This window comes from Nerophis lumbriciformis, linkage group LG21, assembly GCF_033978685.3.
Source record: "Nerophis lumbriciformis linkage group LG21, RoL_Nlum_v2.1, whole genome shotgun sequence".
Taxonomy (NCBI): Eukaryota; Metazoa; Chordata; class Actinopteri; order Syngnathiformes; family Syngnathidae; genus Nerophis; species Nerophis lumbriciformis.
The window spans coordinates 1,907,927-1,927,500 of record NC_084568.2 but is presented as its reverse complement, the minus strand read 5'-3'; the positions used below and the strand labels follow the sequence as shown (position 1 = coordinate 1,927,500).

Sequence of the window (19,574 nt, the reverse complement as noted above, 5' to 3'; positions counted from 1 at the left end):
AGTAATTAACGGAAACATGGTCTTCATTAAAGTAACATGTTATTTAATGAAAACATGTTTTTTCACAAAAACACGTTATTTAATGAAACATTTTTTTGACAAAAACATGTTTTATCACGAAACCGTTATTTAATGAAATATTTGTTGGACAAAAACATGTTTAATAAAAAAAATGTTTGGACAAAAACACGTTTTCACAAAAACATGTTATTTAATGAAAGCAGGTTTTATCACGAAAAACATGTTTTTTCACGAAAAACATGTTTTATCATGAAAACACTTCATTTAATGAAAACATGATATTTAACGAAAACATGTTTTTTTAACAAAAACATAATATTTAACGAAAACGTGGTATTTAACGAAAACATGGTATTTAACGGAAACATAGTATTTAACGGAAACATGGGCTTTAACGAAAACATGTTATTTAATGAAAAATTTTTTCAACAAAAACATGTTTAATAAAAAAATGTTTTAACAAAAACATGTTTTATCACGAAAACACTTTAATGAAACATTTTTTTAACAAAAACGTTTTTAACAAAAAAAATTTTTTTCATAAAAACATGTTTAATAAAAAAATGTTTTCACACAAACATGTTATTTAACAAAAACATGGTATTTAATGAAAACATGTTTTATCACGAAAAACATGTTTTGTCACGAAACACTTTATGAAAACATGGTAACCAAGAAAATAATAAAATAAAAATAATGTTTTTTAACAAAAACATGTTTTATCACGAAACCGTTATTTAATGAAATATTTGTTTGACAATAACATGTTTAATAAAAAACATGTTTTAACAAAAACACGTTTTCACAATAACATGTTATTTAATGAAAGCAGGTTTTATCACGAAAAACATGTTTTATCATGAAAACACTTTATTTAATGAAAACATGATATTTAACGAAAACATGTTTTTTTAACAAAAACATAATATTTAACGAAAACGTGGTATTTAACGAAAACATGGTATTTAACGGAAACATAGTATTTAACGGAAACATGGGCTTTAACGAAAACATGTTTTTTCACAAAAACACGTTATTTAATGAAACATTTTTTTGACAAAAAACATGTTTTATCACGAAACCGTTATTTAATGAAATATTTGTTTCACAATAACATGTTTAATAAAAAACATGTTTTAACAAAAACACGTTTTCACAAAAACATGTTATTTAATGAAAGCAGGTTTTATCACGAAAATCATGTTTTTTCACGAAAAACATGTTTTATCATGAAAACACTTCATTTAATGAAAACATGATATTTAACGAAAACATGTTTTTTTAACAAAAACATAATTAACAAAAACGTGGTATTTAACGAAAACATGGTATTTAACGAAAACATGGTATTTAACGGAAACATGGGCTTTAACGGAAACATGGGCTTTAACAAAAACACGTTATTTAATTAAACATTTGACAAAAACATGTTTAATTAAAAAAAATGTTTTATCACAAAAACATGTTTTATCACGAAAACATTATTTAATGAAAACATGGTAATTAACTAAAAATATGGTAATTATCGAAAACATGGTATTTATCGTAAACATGTTTTTTAATGAAAACATGTTTTTTAACGGACAAAACGTGCTAACTGTTATCATTGCTATCTTATTTCCCTAACTTTGCATGCATTCACGTTAGAATCATATAGGTTGGTACTTGACACGTATTAGCATGCTAGCTTTTTAAGCTCATTTCACAGCTATGCACCTTCGAGTCATATACAGGTAAAAGCCAGTAAATTAGAATATTTTGAAAAACTTGATTTATTTCAGTAATTGCATTCAAAAGGTGTAACTTGTACATTATATTTATTCATTGCACACAGACTGATGCATTCAAATGTTTATTTCATTTAATTTTGATGATTTGAAGTGGCAACAAATGAAAATCCAAAATTCCGTGTGTCACAAAATTAGAATATTACTTAAGGCTAATACAAAAAAGGGATTTTTAGAAATGTTGGCCCACTGAAAAGTATGAAAATGAAAAATATGAGCATGTACAATACTCAATACTTGGTTGGAGCTCCTTTTGCCTCAATTACTGCGTTAATGCGGCGTGGCATGGAGTCGATGAGTTTCTGGCACTGCTCAGGTGTTATGAGAGCCCAGGTTGCTCTGATAGTGGCCTTCAACTCTTCTGCGTTTTTGGCTCTGGCATTCTGCATCTTCCTTTTCACAATACCCCACAGATTTTCTATGGGGCTAAGGTCAGGGGAGTTGGCGGGCCAATTTAGAACAGAAATACCATGGTCCTTAAACCAGGCACGGGTAGATTTTGCGCTGTGTGCAGGCGCCAAGTCCTGTTGGAACTTGAAATCTCCATCTCCATAGAGCAGGTCAGCAGCAGGAAGCATGAAGTGCTCTAAAACTTGCTGGTAGACGGCTGCGTTGACCCTGGATCTCAGGAAACAGAGTGGACCGACACCAGCAGATGACATGGCACCCCAAACCATCACCCAACCATGCAAATTTTGCATTTCCTTTGGAAATCGAGGTCCCAGAGTCTGGAGGAAGACAGGAGAGGCACAGGATCCACGTTGCCTGAAGTCTAGTGTAAAGTTTCCACCATCAGTGATGGTTTGGGGTGCCATGTCATCTGCTGGTGTCGGTCCACTCTGTTTCCTGAGATCCAGGGTCAACGCAGCCGTCTACCAGCAAGTTTTAGAGCACTTCATGCTTCCTGCTGCTGACCTGCTCTATGGAGATGGAGATTTCAAGTTCCAACAGGACTTGGCAAAATCTACCCGTGCCTGGTTTACGGACCATGGTATTTCTGTTCTAAATTGGCCCGCCAACTCCCCTGACCTTAGCCCCATAGAAAATCTGTGGGGTATTGTGAAAAGGAAGATGCAGAATGCCAGACCCAAAAACGCAGAAGAGTTGAAGGCCACTATCAGAGCAACCTGGGCTCTCATAACACCTGAGCAGTGCCAGAAACTCATCGACTCCATGCCACGCCGCATTAACGCAGTAATTGAGGCAAAAGGAGCTCCAACCAAGTATTGAGTATTGTACATGCTCATATTTTTCATTTTCATACTTTTCAGTTGGCCAACATTTCTAAAAATCCCTTTTTTGTATTAGCCTTAAGTAATATTCTAATTTTGTGACACACGGAATTTTGGATTTTCATTTGTTGCCACTTCAAATCATCAAAATTAAATGAAATAAACATTTGAATGCATCAGTCTGTGTGCAATGAATAAATATAATGTACAAGTTACACCTTTTGAATGCAATTACTGAAATAAATCAAGTTTTTCAAAATATTCTAATTTACTGGCTTTTACCTGTATTTAGTCACTAGACACTTTGCAGTACATGTTAGCATTTCAATTCGGCTTGGGCCGAGCAGTTTTTCCCTCCCGAATTTGCATTTTCTATTTTCTAGTGCAATTCTTTCCCTCGTCCAAGTTGTTAGATTGCAGCATGTTGATGTTTTTTTATTTTATTTTCAACTCCAATATATACTTTTTGAAGAGTTCACAAAGTTGATGGACCAATCCCTGGTTAGGGAGGCCTTTATTGTGGGAGAATAGTGGAGTGGCATTCTGACTCAGCGCTGGATAGCGCCATTGGAATTCCACTTGGTAATAACAGCCTGGCTTGGCTATGACTGACACACACACACACACACACACACACACACAGAGTGGCAACAGTTCATAATATGACTGCAGGGGGTCTGTGAGTCATGCCGTGCAGGGGGCAAGGGGGGCCCTGACTGAGTAACACAGACTGCAAGGAAACACCGCACATGGCTCCAGAAATAGACTCTCCATTATGTCATGCCTATCTTATTAGCTCGCTGACTTTCCTTAAATATAAACTCACAGACCCCCTTCTTCTCCCGGTCTATGACACAGACAAACATGGGGGGGCTTTGTGACTCGTGGAAGAACTTTTTTTCTTTCCCGTGGGAGCCACAAAGCCACTTGGATTTTCCATGTTTCTCTGCATGTTGTTGCTGACTAGTGAGCTCCAGAAAATAATATTATTGCAGCACACGCCCCTCCCCCAAAACATGATGGGCAACATTCAGTCGAAAAAGAAAGGCAAGTAGCACAAAGCCCTAAGATCGATACATTTAGGACTGATTACTCCAACAAATACGCAAAAGTTCAAGCAAATGCAATTGCATGACAGTACAATATCTCAAATCTGCATCATAATGCAACAGAAACCTAATTAATGTCACATTTCTACTACTATTAATGATAAATAATAATAAACTAATAATAAACTGTGTTTCTTAACCATAACCCACTTGTTGGGCTGCCAAAAATATCTGTTCCTCAGCTGTGGTCCGTATGGGTTGTAATACACTTTTCCACCACTTGTGGCAGTAATGACAATAACAAACAAACAGAAGAAGGTGAGCTTAAGTCATAGAGAAGTTTCTGAAGCGCAGAAAATATGACTAAAGTGGGGAAGCTGTATTTTCATTTGCACTTACACTTTGTTGACGGAAACAAAATGTTATTTAAACATGTTATATAACATAAACATGGTATTTAACCAAAACAGGGTGTATAACGGGAACATGTTACTTAACGAAAACACGTTATTTAACGAAAACAAGTTATTTAACGAAAACACGTTATTTAACTAAAACACGGTATTCAACGGAACACGTCATTTGATGGAAACATGGCATTTAACAAAAACATGGTATTTAACTAAAACATGGTATTGAACGAGAAACCTAATAAAAACATGGTAATTAACAAAAGAAACTGTTATTTAACGAAAACATGCTTTTTAATGAAAACATGCTTTTTAACGATAACATAGTATTCAACGAAAACATGGTATTTCACGAAAAAAGATGGTATTTTTAATGAAAACACGGTATTTAACAGAAACATAGTATTTAACGGAAACATGGTATTTAACAAAAACATGTTATTAATGAAAACATGTTTTTTTACGGACACATGCTATTTAATAAAAACATGGTATTTAATGAAATTCTTTTTCACAAAAACATGTTTAATAAAAACATTTTTTTATACAAAAACATGTTTAATAAAAAGTTTTTATACAAAAACATGTTTAATAAAAACATTTTTTTATACAAACATGTTTAATAAATTTTTTTTATACAAAACAATGTTTAATAAAAACATGTTTTATACAAAAACATGTTTAATAAAAACATTTTTTATACAAAAACATGTTTAATAAAAACATTTTTTTATACAAAAACATGTTTAATAAAAACATTTTTTTATACAAAAACATGTTTAATAAAAAAAATTTTTTTATACAAAAACATGTTAAATAAACATTTTTTTATACAAAAACATGTTTAATAAAAACATTTTTTATACAAAAACATGTTTAATAAAAACATTTTTTATACAAAAACATGTTTAATAAAAACATTTTTTTATACAAAAACATGTTGAATAAAAACATTTTTTATACAAAAACATTTTAAATAAAAACTTTTTATACAAAAACATGTTAAATAAAAACATTTTTTATACAAAAACATGTTTAAAACATTTTGTACAAATACATGTTTTTAATGAAAACATGGTATTTAACAAAAACATGTTATTTAATGAAAACATGTTTTTATTAAATAACATGTTATTTAACAAAAACATGTTACTTAACGAAAACACGTTATTTAACGAAAACACGTTATTTAACTAAAACACGTTATTTAACTAAAACACGGTATTCAACGGAACACGTTATTTGATGGAAACATGGCATTTAACAAAAACATGTTACTTAACGAAAACACGTTATTTAACGAAAACACGTTATTTAACAAAAACACGTTATTTAACAAAAACATGTTATTTAATGAAAACATGTTTTTATTAAATAACATGTTATTTAACAAAAACATGTTACTTAACGAAAACACGTTATTTAACGAAAACACGTTATTTAACTAAAACACGTTATTTAACTAAAACACGTTATTCAACGGAACACGTTATTTGATGGAAACATGGCATTTAACAAAAACATGTTACTTAACGAAAACACGTTATTTAACGAAAACACGTTATTTAACTAAAACACGTTATTTAACTAAAACACGTTATTCAACGGAACACGTTATTTGATGGAAACATGGCATTTAACTAAAACATGTTACTTAACGAAAACACGTTATTTAACGAAAACACGTTATTTAACAAAAACACGTTATTTAACGAAAACACGTTATTTAACTAAAACACGGTATTCAACGGAACACGTTATTTGATGGAAACATGGCATTTAACAAAAACATGGTATTTAACTAAAACATGGTATTGAACGAGAAACCTAATAAAAACATGGTAATTAACAAAAAAAACTATTTAACGAAAACATGCTTTTTAATGAAAACATGCTTTTTAACGATAACATAGTATTTAACGAAAACATGGTATTTCACGAAAAAAGATGGTATTTTTAATGAAAACACGGTATTTAACAGAAACATAGTATTTAACGGAAACATGGTATTTAACAAAAACATGTTTTTTCACGAAAACATGCTATTTAATAAAAACATGGTATTTAATTAAACATTTTTTAACAAAAACATGTTTAATAAAACTTTTTTTTAAATGTTTATGAAAACAATATTTAACGGAAACATGGTATTTAATGAAACATTTTTTAACAAAAACATGTTTAATAAAAAATGTTTTTAAATGTTTACGAAAACAATATTTAACGGAAACATGGTATTAATGAAAACATGTTTTTTACGGACACATGTTATTTAACAAAAACATGTTTAATAAAAAAAGTTTTTAAATGTTTACGGAAACATAATATTTAACAAAAACATGTTAATAATGAAACATTTTTTTCACAAAAACATGTTTAATAAAAAAAGTTTTTAAATGTTTACGGAAACATAATATTTAACAAAAACATGTTAATAATGAAACATTTTTTTCACAAAAACATGTTTAATAAAAACATTTTTTTATACAAAAAGATGTTTAATAAAAACTTTTTTTTATACAAAAACATGTTGAATAAAAAAAATGTTTATACAAAAACATGTTTAATAAAAACATTTTTTTATACTAACGTGTTTAATAAAAACATTTTTTTTATACAAAAACACGTTTAATAAAAACGTTTTTTATACAAAAACATGTTTAGTAAAAACATTTTTTTATACAAAAACATGTTTAATAAAAACATTTTTTATACAAAAACATTTTAAATAAAAACTTTTTTATACAAAAACATGTTAGTTAAAAACATTTTTTATACAAAAACATGTTTAAAACATTTTTTATACAAAAACATGTTTAAAACATTTTGTACAAAAACATGTTTTTAATGAAAACATGGTATTTAACAAAAACATGTTATTTAATGAAAACATGTTTTTATTAAATAACATGTTATTTAACAAAAACATGTTAACGAAAACACGTTATTTAACGAAAACACGTTATTTAACGAAAACACGTTATTTAACTAAAACACGGTATTCAACGGAACACGTTATTTGATGGAAACATGGCATTTAACAAAAACATGGTATTTAACTAAAACATGGTATTGAACGAGAAACCTAATAAAAACATGGTAATTAACAAAAAAACTATTTAACGAAAACATGCTTTTTAATGAAAACATGCTTTTTAACGATAACATAGTATTTAACGAAAACATGGTATTTCACGAAAAAAGATGGTATTTTTAATGAAAACACGGTATTTAACAGAAACATAGTATTTAACGGAAACATGGTATTTAACAAAAACATATTAATGAAAACATATTTTTTCACGAAAACATGCTATTTAATGAAACATTTTTTAACAAAAACATGTTTAGTAAAAAATGTTTTTAAATGTTTACGAAAACATAATATTTAACGGAAACATGGTATTAATGGAAACATGTTTTTTTACGGACATGTTATTTAACAAAAACATGTTATTAATGAAACATTTTTTTCACAAAAACATGTTTAATAAAAAAAAATGTTTATACAAAAACATGTTTAATAAAAACATTTTTTTATACAAAAACATGTTTAATAAAACCATTTTTTTTATACAAAATCATGTTAAATTAAAAAAAATTTTTATACAAAATCATGTTAAATTAAAAAAAAATGTTTATACAAAAACATGTTTAATAAAAACATTTTTTTATACAAACATGTTTAATAAACAAAAAATTATACAAAAACATGTTTAATAAAAAAATGTTATACAAAAACACGTTTAATAAAAACATTTTTTATACAAAAACATGTTTAATAAAAACATTTTTTATACAAAAACATGTTTAATAAAAACATTTTTTTATACAAAAACATGTTTAATAAAAACATTTTTTTATACAAAAACATGTTTAGTAAAAACATTTTTTTATACAAAAACATGTTTAATAAAAACATTTTTTTATACAAAAACATGTTTAATAAAAACATTTTTTTATACAAAAACATGTTAAATAAAAACATTTTTTATACAAAAACATGTTTAAAACATTTTTTATACAAAAACATGGTATTTAATGAAAACATGGTTTCATTTAATACCATGTTATTTAACTTTAACATGTTATTTATTGAAAACATGTTATTTAATGAAAACATGTTATTTACAAAAACATGTTATTAATGAAAATATTTTTTCACAAAAACATATTTAATAAAATAATTTTTTACACAAAAACATGTTTAATAAAATAATTTTTTACACAAAAACATGTTTAATAAAAAAAATTTTTACACAAAAACATGTTTTTGTGTAAAAATGTTTTCATTAAATAACATGTTATTTAATGAAAACATGTTATTTAATGAAAATATGTTATTTAAAGAAAACATGTTATTTAAAGAAAACATGTTATTTAATGAAAACATGTTATTTAAAGAAAACATATTATTTAATGAAAACATGGCATTTAATTAAAAAAAAACATGTTATATAATAAAAACATACTATTTATTAAAAACATGTTATTTATGTCATGTTATTGTCACCTCAGAGAGCCGTGGGTTGGCGTCCGGAGGCCAAACGTCTGTTGCTCCTGATGACCGACCAGCCGTCCCACCTGGCCCTGGACAGCCGCCTGGCGGGAATCGTGGTTCCGCATGACGGCCTGTGTCACCTGGAAGACAACATCTACACAGGGAGCACCAGGATGGTGGGTGCAGCGCGGAAACAAACAGGAGTCAATATTTTGCACACGGCAAATGGATCAAATCTGCTGTGGTGGCGTTTTTACCTTCAGGACCACCCGAGTCTGGGCCAGCTGTCTGAGAAACTGCTGGAAAACCACATCCACTCCATCTTTGCTGTGGAGAAACAACAGTACCAGTGGTATCAGGTAATCTCTTCCATAGTTCTTTTTTTTATTGATTTTATCAGGTAATCCAACATCGAAGTACACTCCAACCTCAATTTACAAGCTTAATTGGCTCTGTGACGGAGCTCTTAACTCCAAACACTTGTATCTCAAGTCAACGTCTCCCATTGAAATGACTTGACATCAATTTGAAATCAAGCATTTTAAAACAGCGCCATTTTGAAAATAAAAACTAACTTTTCGATAAAAACATGAAAATAAATACAATAGAACATAGTACTAACAACTACAGTAGTTTTATGAGGTCATGTAATTTATCTTGGAGAGTGGACTTCTATGGTATCTCCTTCCAGCTGATTATCTGTCAAACACACCATCAGCAGCTCTTTCATATTTTCATGGATAAATGTCCACCATTTGGATATCATTTCAGCATCCTTGGCTGGTGTTAAGACTCATTCTGCTTTAGTTTGGTGCAGATGCTCCAACCTCTTCGCCAAGTTGGCAACTCGCTCTGTCATGTTTTTGATGATTTATTTTCTTAATTCAATGACTATCATAGACTCCTTCTTCTCAGCACTGTCCATCACACACACTTTCTTAAATAAAGTTATGTCCATAGCATGCTATTGTTACCACGTTAGTATGCTAACATTAGCGTGCTAGCTTTTTTTTTTTAGCAAACTTTGTAAGCATGCACCTCAGAGTCATGTAATAATAATAATAATAAAATATTTTATTTGTAAAAAGCACTGTACATTGAGTAAACAACCTCAAAGTGCTAGTGTATTAAAAAAAAGAAGAAAAAAAAAAGATAATACAATAATAATAATAATAATAATAATAAAATCATAATTGTATAAAATAAAATAGTAAAAATAAAAATAAAAATAATAAAATAAAAATAATAATAATACAAAATAAAATAAATAAAAAAACTAGAACAGCCAAATAGCTAAAACTAGTATGCATATATCTAAAAAAGACTTTTTTTAAAAGAAGGGTTTTTAAGCCTTTTTTAAAAGCATCCACAGTCTGTGGTGCCCTCAGGTGGTCAGGGAGAGTGTTCCACAGACTGGGAGCGGCGGTTGTCGGTTGGTAATTGACAAATGCTACCTGTTCGCATGCTAATTTTACAGGTATACACCTCGCAGTCATGTAATTTGTTAGTTGATACATGCAAACCATTTAACATGCTAGCTTTTTTTCAACTAACTTTACAGGGTCATATAAATTGGTATTTGACACGTCACCTGTTAGCATGCTAACATTAGCATTCAAGCTTTTTTTAAGTAACATTGGAAGTCTGCACCTCAAGAGTCATTAAAGTTGGTACTTGACACATGTAGTTAGCATGCTGGCTTTTTAACTCGAATTGTTCTGGTACATAATTTAGTAGTTGACACGTGCTAACTGTTAGCATGCTAACTTGAATGTCATCGACTCCTTCTTCTAAGCACTGTCCATCACACACACTTTCTTAAATAAAGTTATGTCCATAGTATGCTATTATTACCACGTTAGTATGCTAACATTAGCGTGCTAGCTTTTTTTTTTTTAGCAAACTTTGCAAGCATACACCTCAGAGTCATGTAATAATAATAATAATAAAATATTTTATTTGTAAAAAGCATTGAGTAAACAACCTCAAAGTGCTACAGTGTATTAAAAAAAAAGAAAAAGAAAAAAAAAGATAATACAATAATAATAATAATAATCATAATTGTATAAAATAAAATAATAAAAATAAAAATAAAAATAATAAAATAAAAATAACAATAATACAAAATAAAAAAAATAAAAAAACTAGAACAGCCAAATAGCTAAAACTACTATGCATATATCTAAAAAAAATACTTTTTTTTAAAAAGAAGGGTATTTAAGCCTTTTTTAAAAGCATCCACAGTCTGTGGTGCCCTCAGTTGGTCAGGGAGGGCGTTCCACAGACTGGGAGCGGCAGTTGTCGGTTGGCAATTGACAAATGCTAACTGTTAGCATGCTCATTTTACAGGTATACACTTCGCAGTCATGTCATTTGTTAGTTGATACATGCAAACCATTTAACATGCTAGCTTTTTTCAACTAACTTTACAGGTATACACCTCAGAGTCATATAAATTGGTATTTGACACGTCACCTGTTAGCATGCAAGCATTTTTTAAGTAACATTGCAAGTCTGCACCTCAAGAGTCATACAAGTTGGTACTTGACACATGTAGTTGTTAGCATGCTGGCTTTTTAACTAAAATTGTTCTGGTACATAATTTGGTAGTTGACACGTGCTAACTGTTAGCATGCTAACTTGAATGTCATCGACTCCTTCTTCTAAGCACTCTCCATCACACCCACTTTCTTAAATAAAGTTATGTCCATAGTATGCTATTGTTACCACGTTAGTATGCTAACATTAGCGTGCTAGCTTTTTTTTTAGCAAACTTTGCAAGCATACACCTCAGAGTCATGTAATAATAATAATAATAATAGATTTTATTTGTAAAAATCACCTCACATTGAGTAACAACCTCAAAGTGCTACAGTGTATTAAAAAAAAAGAAGAAAAAAAAGATAATACAATAATAATAATAATCATAATAAAATCATAATTGTATAAAATAAAATAATAAAAATAAAAATAAAAATAATAATAATACAAACTAAAAAAACTAAAAAAACTAGAACAGCCAAATAGCTAAAACTAGTATGCATATATCTAAAAAAGACTTTTTTTAAAAGAAGGGTATTTAAGCCTTTTTTAAAAGCATCCACAGTCTGTGGTGCCCTCAGGTGGTCAGGGAGAGCGTTCCACAGACTGGGAGCGGCAGTTGTCGGTTGGCAATTGACAAATGCTAACTGTTAGCATGCTAATTTTACAGGTATACACCTCGCAGTCATGTAATTTGTTAGTTGATACATGCAAACCATTTAACATGCTAGCGTTTTTTCAACTAACTTTACAGGGTCATATAAATTGGTATTTGACACGTCACCTGTTAGCATGCTAACATTAGCATGCAAGCTTTTTTTAAGTAGCATTGCAGGTCTGCACCTCAAGAGTCATTAAAGTTGGTACTTGACACATGTAGTTGTTAGCATGCTGGCTTTTTAACTCGAATTGTTCTGGTACATAATTTGGTAGTTGACACGTGCTAACTGTTAGCATGCTAACTTGAATGTCATCGACTCCTTCTTCTAAGCACTGTCCATCACACACACTTTCTTAAATAAAGTTATGTCCATAGCATGCTATTGTTACCATGTTAGTATGCTGACAGTAGCGTGCTAGCTTTTTTTTTTTTAGCAAACTTTGCAAGCATACACCTCAGAGTCATGTAATAATAATAATAATAAAATATTTTATTTGTAAAAAGCACTGTACATTGAGTAAACAACCTCAAAGTGATAGTGTATTAAAAAAAAAAAAAAAAAAGATAATACAATAATAATAATAATAATAATAATAATAATAAAATCATAATTGTATTAAATAAAATAATAAAAATAAAAATAAAAATACTAAAATAAAAATAATAATACAAAATAAAAAAAATAAAAAAAACTAGAACAGCCAAATAGCTAAAACTAGTATGCATATATCTAAAAAAGACTATTAAAAAGAAGGGTTTTTAAGCCTTTTTTAAAAGCATCCACAGTCTGTGGTGCCCTCAGGTGGTCAGGGAGAGCGTTCCACAGACTGGGAGCGGCAGTTGTCGGTTGGCAATTGACAAATGCTAACTGTTAGCATGCTAATTTTACAGGTATACACCTCGCAGTCATGTAATTTGTTAGTTGATACATGCAAACCATTTAACATGCTAGCTTTTTTTCAACTAACTTTACAGGTATACACCTCAGAGTCATATAAATTGGTATTTGACACGTCACCTATTAGCATGCAAGCTTTTTTTAAGTTACATTGCAAGTCTGCACCTCAAGAGTCATTAAAGTTGGTACTTGACACATGTAGCTGTTAGCATGCTGGCTTTTTAACTCGAATTGTTCTGGTACATAATTTGGTAGTTGACACGTGCTAACGGTTAGCATGCTAACTTGAATGTCATCGACTCCTTCTTCTAAGCACTCTCCATCACACCCACTTTCTTAAATAAAAAGTTATGTCCATCTCTAATAGCAATTGATTATCGGCGCTGACAATTGACATTTTGACGTATAACGGTATCGTCCTCTTCTTATTGGTATCGGCCTTTTTTCCCCCAATAGTTCCACACTTGACATATTTGAGAGTGGTGGTGCTGACTCGCGTGCTCTGGGGAAAAACCCGAGTGATGACGTCACGACTACGTCCACAAATGTATTTGTCGGCGACAAATTTTATTGTCAACAATTGTCGACGATATAACGGTGTTACATAATAACTACGTTACATAATAACTGCGTTATACAATAATTATCATCGGCCATCTGTCAAGTGTTTATGGATTTGATTTGAGCTCATTTGGTGAAAGATTGTTTGTCAAAGTACGAGAGCTGGTTTTCGCCCAAAATGACGGAGCCAAACCAAAAATGGCAGAGTTCCTGTTTGTTTTGAAAACTTCTTGAGACTTTCTCGTGCATCCTGTCATGACAGACGTCGCCACCGAATTTCGCCACGATCCATGGCAACTTTGTTTATAGGGGGTACGGTTGTGCGATATAGACGATATAACTTGATAGATGTCAGGTTCAAACACTGATGACATCTATTAAACAAGACAAGAAGCAAGGAATTAAACAGAGACAGAATTAAATTTGGCTCAATTGAGGAGAGACGTCTGGACTGTACTCTATAGCAACGGCCTTTAAGCATAAGAGTTGTGGGATAACTTAGATCCTAAGAAATTAATTGCATTTATTAAAGAGTAATTACTTTTTTTGTAAAGTAACGAGTAACTATTGTCGGAGGAAGATATTTACATATATCCGAATTTAAGTTGTACTTCTTTTATTTCATAGTCATATTTGAAAACAGCTCGTGTTTTCCATTTCTTCTCTTGCTGCTCTGTCTGCAAGTAAACTGTGTGTGTTAACCTTGAGGCTTTGGAATGTGTTTAGACTAGCATGTACAGGTAAAAGCCAGTAAATTAGAATATTTTGAAAAACTTGATTTATTTCAGTAATTGCATTCAAAAGGTGTAACTTGTACATTATATTTATTCATTGCACACAGACTGATGCATTCAAATGTTTATTTCATTTAATTTTGATGATTTGAAGTGGCAACAAATGAAAATCCAAAATTCCGTGTGTCACAAAATTAGAATATTACTTAAGGCTAATACAAAAAAGGGATTTTTAGAAATGTTGGCCAACTGAAAAGTATGAAAATGAAAAATATGAGCATGTACAATACTCAATACTTGGTTGGAGCTCCTTTTGCCTCAATTACTGCGTTAATGCGGCGTGGCATGGAGTCGATGAGTTTCTGGCACTGCTCAGGTGTTATGAGAGCCCAGGTTGCTCTGATAGTGGCCTTCAACTCTTCTGCGTTTTTGGGTCTGGCATTCTGCATCTTCCTTTTCACAATACCCCACAGATTTTCTATGGGGCTAAGGTCAGGGGAGTTGGCGGGCCAATTTAGAACAGAAATACCATAGTCCGTAAACCAGGCACGGGTAGATTTTGCGCTGTGTGCAGGCGCCAAGTCCTGTTGGAACTTGAAATCTCCATCTCCATAGAGCAGGTCAGCAGCAGGAAGCATGAAGTGCTCTAAAACTTGCTGGTAGACGGCTGCGTTGACCCTGGATCTCAGGAAACAGAGTGGACCGACACCAGCAGATGACATGGCACCCCAAACCATCACTGATGGTGGAAACTTTACACTAGACTTCAGGCAACGTGGATCCTGTGCCTCTCCTGTCTTCCTCCAGACTCTGGGACCTCGATTTCCAAAGGAAATGCAAAATTTGCATGGTTGGGTGATGGTTTGGGTGCCATGTCATCTGCTGGTGTCGGTCCACTCTGTTTCCTGAGATCCAGGGTCAACGCAGCCGTCTACCAGCAAGTTTTAGAGCACTTCATGCTTCCTGCTGCTGACCTGCTCTATGGAGATGGAGATTTCAAGTTCCAACAGGACTTGGCGCAAAATCTACCCGTGCCTGGTTTACGGACCATGGTATTTCTGTTCTAAATTGGCCCGCCAACTCCCCTGACCTTAGCCCCATAGAAAATTTGTGGGATATTGTGAAAAGGAAGATGCAGAATGCCAGACCCAAAAACGCAGAAGAGTTGAAGGCCACTATCAGAGCAACCTGGGCTCTCATAACACCTGAGCAGTGCCAGAAACTCATCGACTCCATGCCACGCCGCATTAACGCAGTAATTGAGGCAAAAGGAGCTCCAACCAAGTATTGAGTATTGTACATGCTCATATTTTTCATTTTCATACTTTTCAGTTGGCCAACATTTCTAAAAATCCCTTTTTTGTATTAGCCTTAAGTAATATTCTCATTTTGTGACACACGGAATTTTGGATTTTCATTTGTTGCCACTTCAAATCATCAAAATTAAATGAAATAAACATTTGAATGCATCAGTCTGTGTGCAATGAATAAATATAATGTACAAGTTACACCTTTTGAATGCAATTACTGAAATAAATCAAGTTTTTCAAAATATTCTAATTTACTGGCTTTTACCTGTATTTTGACTACAGAGAGGGGAGAAAAGAGAGGGTTTTGGGATCGGGAAGGAGAGACCATTTTGGCGGGGCGATAGAATGTTCTATGCTGGACTGGTCTGAAAGTATATCTGCAAAGCTTTGAAAATATACAACAAAAGACCTATTCTGTCTCTGGTGGTTTTTCAACTCAGATTTAAGTGTCGTAAAAAGCTTGGGAGCGACTTGTGACTTGAATTCCCTGGGAGGAACAACTGGTCCAAAACGCAACACTATAATTATGTTTTTAAAGTCATATAGGTTGACTGGCAACACTAAATGGTCCCTAGTGTGTGAGTGTGAGTGTTGTCTATCTGTGTTGGCCCTGTGATGAGGTGGCGACTTGTCCAGGGTGTAGCCCGCCTTCCGCCCGAATGCAGCTAAGATAGGCTCCAGCACCCTCCGCGACCCCAAAAGGGACAAGCGGTAGAAAATGGATGGCTGGATGGGCTTAGTTGCAGGTACAACCTACGCTCTAAGGTACAGTCCCACGTGCTCCTCTATTTATTTAGGAGGTCCCTGGTTACATCACTGAGGCTGCTTCTGAAGGAAGGGGGGGTAAATTCAGCAGCCCCAGTTAGACACAATATATGATTATTCAGAAATGGAAATGTGCGGACACTCGTGATATTGCCCTGTCTCTGCTTTGTCTGCGTCACGGTACTCGATGTTCGCCCTTGGGGTCTGGACACAAACACTGATACGAGACGACTTTGCACAGATAGAAAAATACAACTTCAGCACAACTGATAACAACTATAGTAACGGCCTTTAAGCGTAATAGTTGTGTGATAACTTACACATAATTATTCTAACATGTCCTTCGAAATTAATTACATTTATTAAAGAGTAATTACTTTTTTGGAAAGTAACGAGTAACTATAATTATGTTTTTCAAGTCATTTTCAGAACAGTGCCAAAGAGACTGTATTGGAAGGCATGGAGAATAGGGATGTCCCGATCCGATATTTGGATCGGATCGGCCGCCGATATTTGCCAAAAAATGCGTATCGGCAAGGCATGGGAAAATGCCGATCCAGATCCAGTTTAAAAAAAAACTCCGGTCCGTGTTTTCCAACGCACCGATTTAAATAATACATTCCACTTTTCTGCTGCTCCCTAATTTCCGTTCCGCATTTTCCAGCACACCTTCAACACATCCACAGGTCTGTGGAATCTCACGCAGTTGCTTGTAGCTGCTGGCATTACACGACAGGCTCTTCTCACTCTTTCCTGTGTCTCCCTCTCACAGACAGCGAGCGCACCTTCTTACACACGTCACATACTGTCACGTCATACGTCACATACTGTCACGTCATACGTCACATACGTATACGTCCTCCCCGAGCAGAGAGGTAGCAGCATGGCTAACGTTAGCTGTGATGCTAGCGCAGCCACTAAGGTGCGCGCCTGCTCAAGCGTCCTCTGCGCACGGCAAATCTATGCCACGCACAAAATCAAATAAAAAAATAAGCGCATAACAATTTTCGACACACGGACACGACAGAGAAAACCGTTTTCGTCATCATTGTTCAAATATTGTAACGTCTGTCGAGACGCTTATCTCCGTTCGGTGCCACACGCCCACACCATCAAAATGCTGAGGCAAAAATTTCCAGATCAACACCGTCTGAAAAAATTAGTGATCTATTTAGTTGTGATTTCCTTCTCTGCATGAAAGTTTAAAAGTAGCATATATTAATGCAGTATGAAGAAGAATGTTTTAATGTAGACATGCAAGCCTTGAAAGAACATTTTGAAAATCAAGACTACATTTCCTGCAAATGGGTGCATTTCTACCCTATATTTTAACTTTAGATTTATTCTCATATCAAACTCTTTTGGCTGTCTTTTTGACACTTACCCTCCACACCCTGGATTATAAATAATGTAAATAATTCAATGTGATTATCTTGTGTGATGACTGTATTATGATGATAGTATATATCTGATAGTATATATCTGTATCATGAATCAATTTAAGTGGACCCCGACTTAAACAAGTGTAAAAACTTATTGGGGTGTTACCATTTAGTGGTCAATTGTACGGAATATGTACTTCACTGTGCAACCTACTAATAAAAGTTTCAATCAATCAATCAAAACACATAGAATCATCATACTGCTGTGATTATATGCATCAAGTGTTCATTCAAGGCTAAGGCAAAATATCCAGATATATATCGTGTATCGCAATATGGCCTTAAAATATCGCAATATTAAAAAAAGGCCATATCGCCCAGCCCTAGTTTCAATGATGCCATTTCTGTTTGTCATGTATTATTAGGGCCCGCATGGCCCATTGCATAAGGACTCCCACAGGGAGTCCTTATGCAATGGGACATAAGGACCTATTGAATTTGTAAGGTTTTATTCTTTATTCTTCCGCCGCCACATTAAACTGTAATTTGACCCACTTAACATGCTTCAAAACTCACCATATTTGACCCACACATCAGGACCTGCGAAAATTACCTTTTTTTTGAAAAACCAAACCTCAAAACTAAAAATTGCGCTCTAGCGCCCCCTAGGGGAAAAAAAACTACACTGCCTATATCTCCCACTAGGAAGATCGGAGAGACATGAAACCTGTATGTAGGTCTGACTTAGACCTACATTTCATAATAGTACATCCTCGGGCAAAAATCAACAGGAAGTTGGCAATTCCCCCTTCAAGACAAAAAAGTACTAAAAACAGTCACTTTTGCCTCTTTGAGCTGTAATTTGACCCCCTTAACATGCTTCAAAACTCACCAAACTGAACGCACACATCAGGACTGGCAAAAATTGCGATCTAATAAAAAACCTAACCCCAAATCTCAAAATTGTGCTCTAGCGCAATTTTTTAATGAAACGCACAAAAAACTGTTCCTCGGATGAAAAAACTGACAAAACTGCCTGTAACTCCCACTGGGAAGGTCGGAGAGACATGAAACAAAAACCTCTATGTAGGTCTCACTTAGACCTACATTTCATAAATTGACAACCCCCAGCAAAAATCAACAGGAAGTTTGCTATTGGACAAAAGTATTGGGACACTTAGGCCGAAAACTGGACAAAAGTATTGGGACACTTGGGACTACAACTTGACAAAAGTATTGGGACACTTAGGACTACAACTTGCCAAAAGTATTGGGACACTTGGGACTAAAACTGGACAAAAGTATTGGGACACTTAGGACTAGCACCTGCCAAATACGCGGGCCCGACCAATGCTGCTTGCAGCTTTAATTTTGTCTATTTTGTGTTTATCCTTGAATAAACAGGTCAGTTTCTTGTTACCAACCATTGTGTATTATTCAAACTCCCCTAATTCAGCTGGCTAGTTGTTATCAAGAGTACTAAAACCCTTTTCAACATGATTCTGACAACTAAGTAGGCTAAATAACTTTAAACTTTAATACATGCTCGGATAGGCCAGTATCGGTCAGTATTGGTATCGGTCAGTATCGGTATCGGATCGGAAGTGCAAAAACAATATCGGTATCGGATCGAAAGTGCAAAAACCTGGATCGGGACATCCCTAATGGAGAATACACAAAGAACTACCGTATTTTCCGCACCATAAGCCGCCCTGGGTTATA

At 33.2% G+C, this 19,574-nt stretch overlaps 1 protein-coding gene and 1 long non-coding RNA gene across 3 annotated transcripts in view; one reads left to right on the top strand and one right to left on the bottom strand.

Moving 5' to 3' along the window:
* itgb8 (integrin, beta 8) overlaps positions 1-19,574 on the top strand; it is a 174,166-nt gene that overhangs the window by 97,921 nt on the left and 56,671 nt on the right. For both annotated transcript variants that reach the window (XM_061983222.2, XM_061983221.2), the window contains exons 7-8: positions 9,018-9,176; positions 9,264-9,359. In XM_061983222.2, the coding sequence (XP_061839206.1) occupies positions 9,018-9,176; positions 9,264-9,359 (255 nt within the window). The remainder of the gene's footprint in view (positions 1-9,017; positions 9,177-9,263; positions 9,360-19,574) is intronic.
* LOC140679671 (uncharacterized) overlaps positions 9,012-19,574 on the bottom strand; it is a 66,446-nt gene continuing 55,883 nt past the window's right edge. The window contains exons 2-3 of the long non-coding RNA XR_012051037.1: positions 9,258-9,327; positions 9,012-9,154 (exon numbers count right to left, since the gene is read on the bottom strand). This is a non-coding gene — a long non-coding RNA (uncharacterized lncRNA). The remainder of the gene's footprint in view (positions 9,155-9,257; positions 9,328-19,574) is intronic.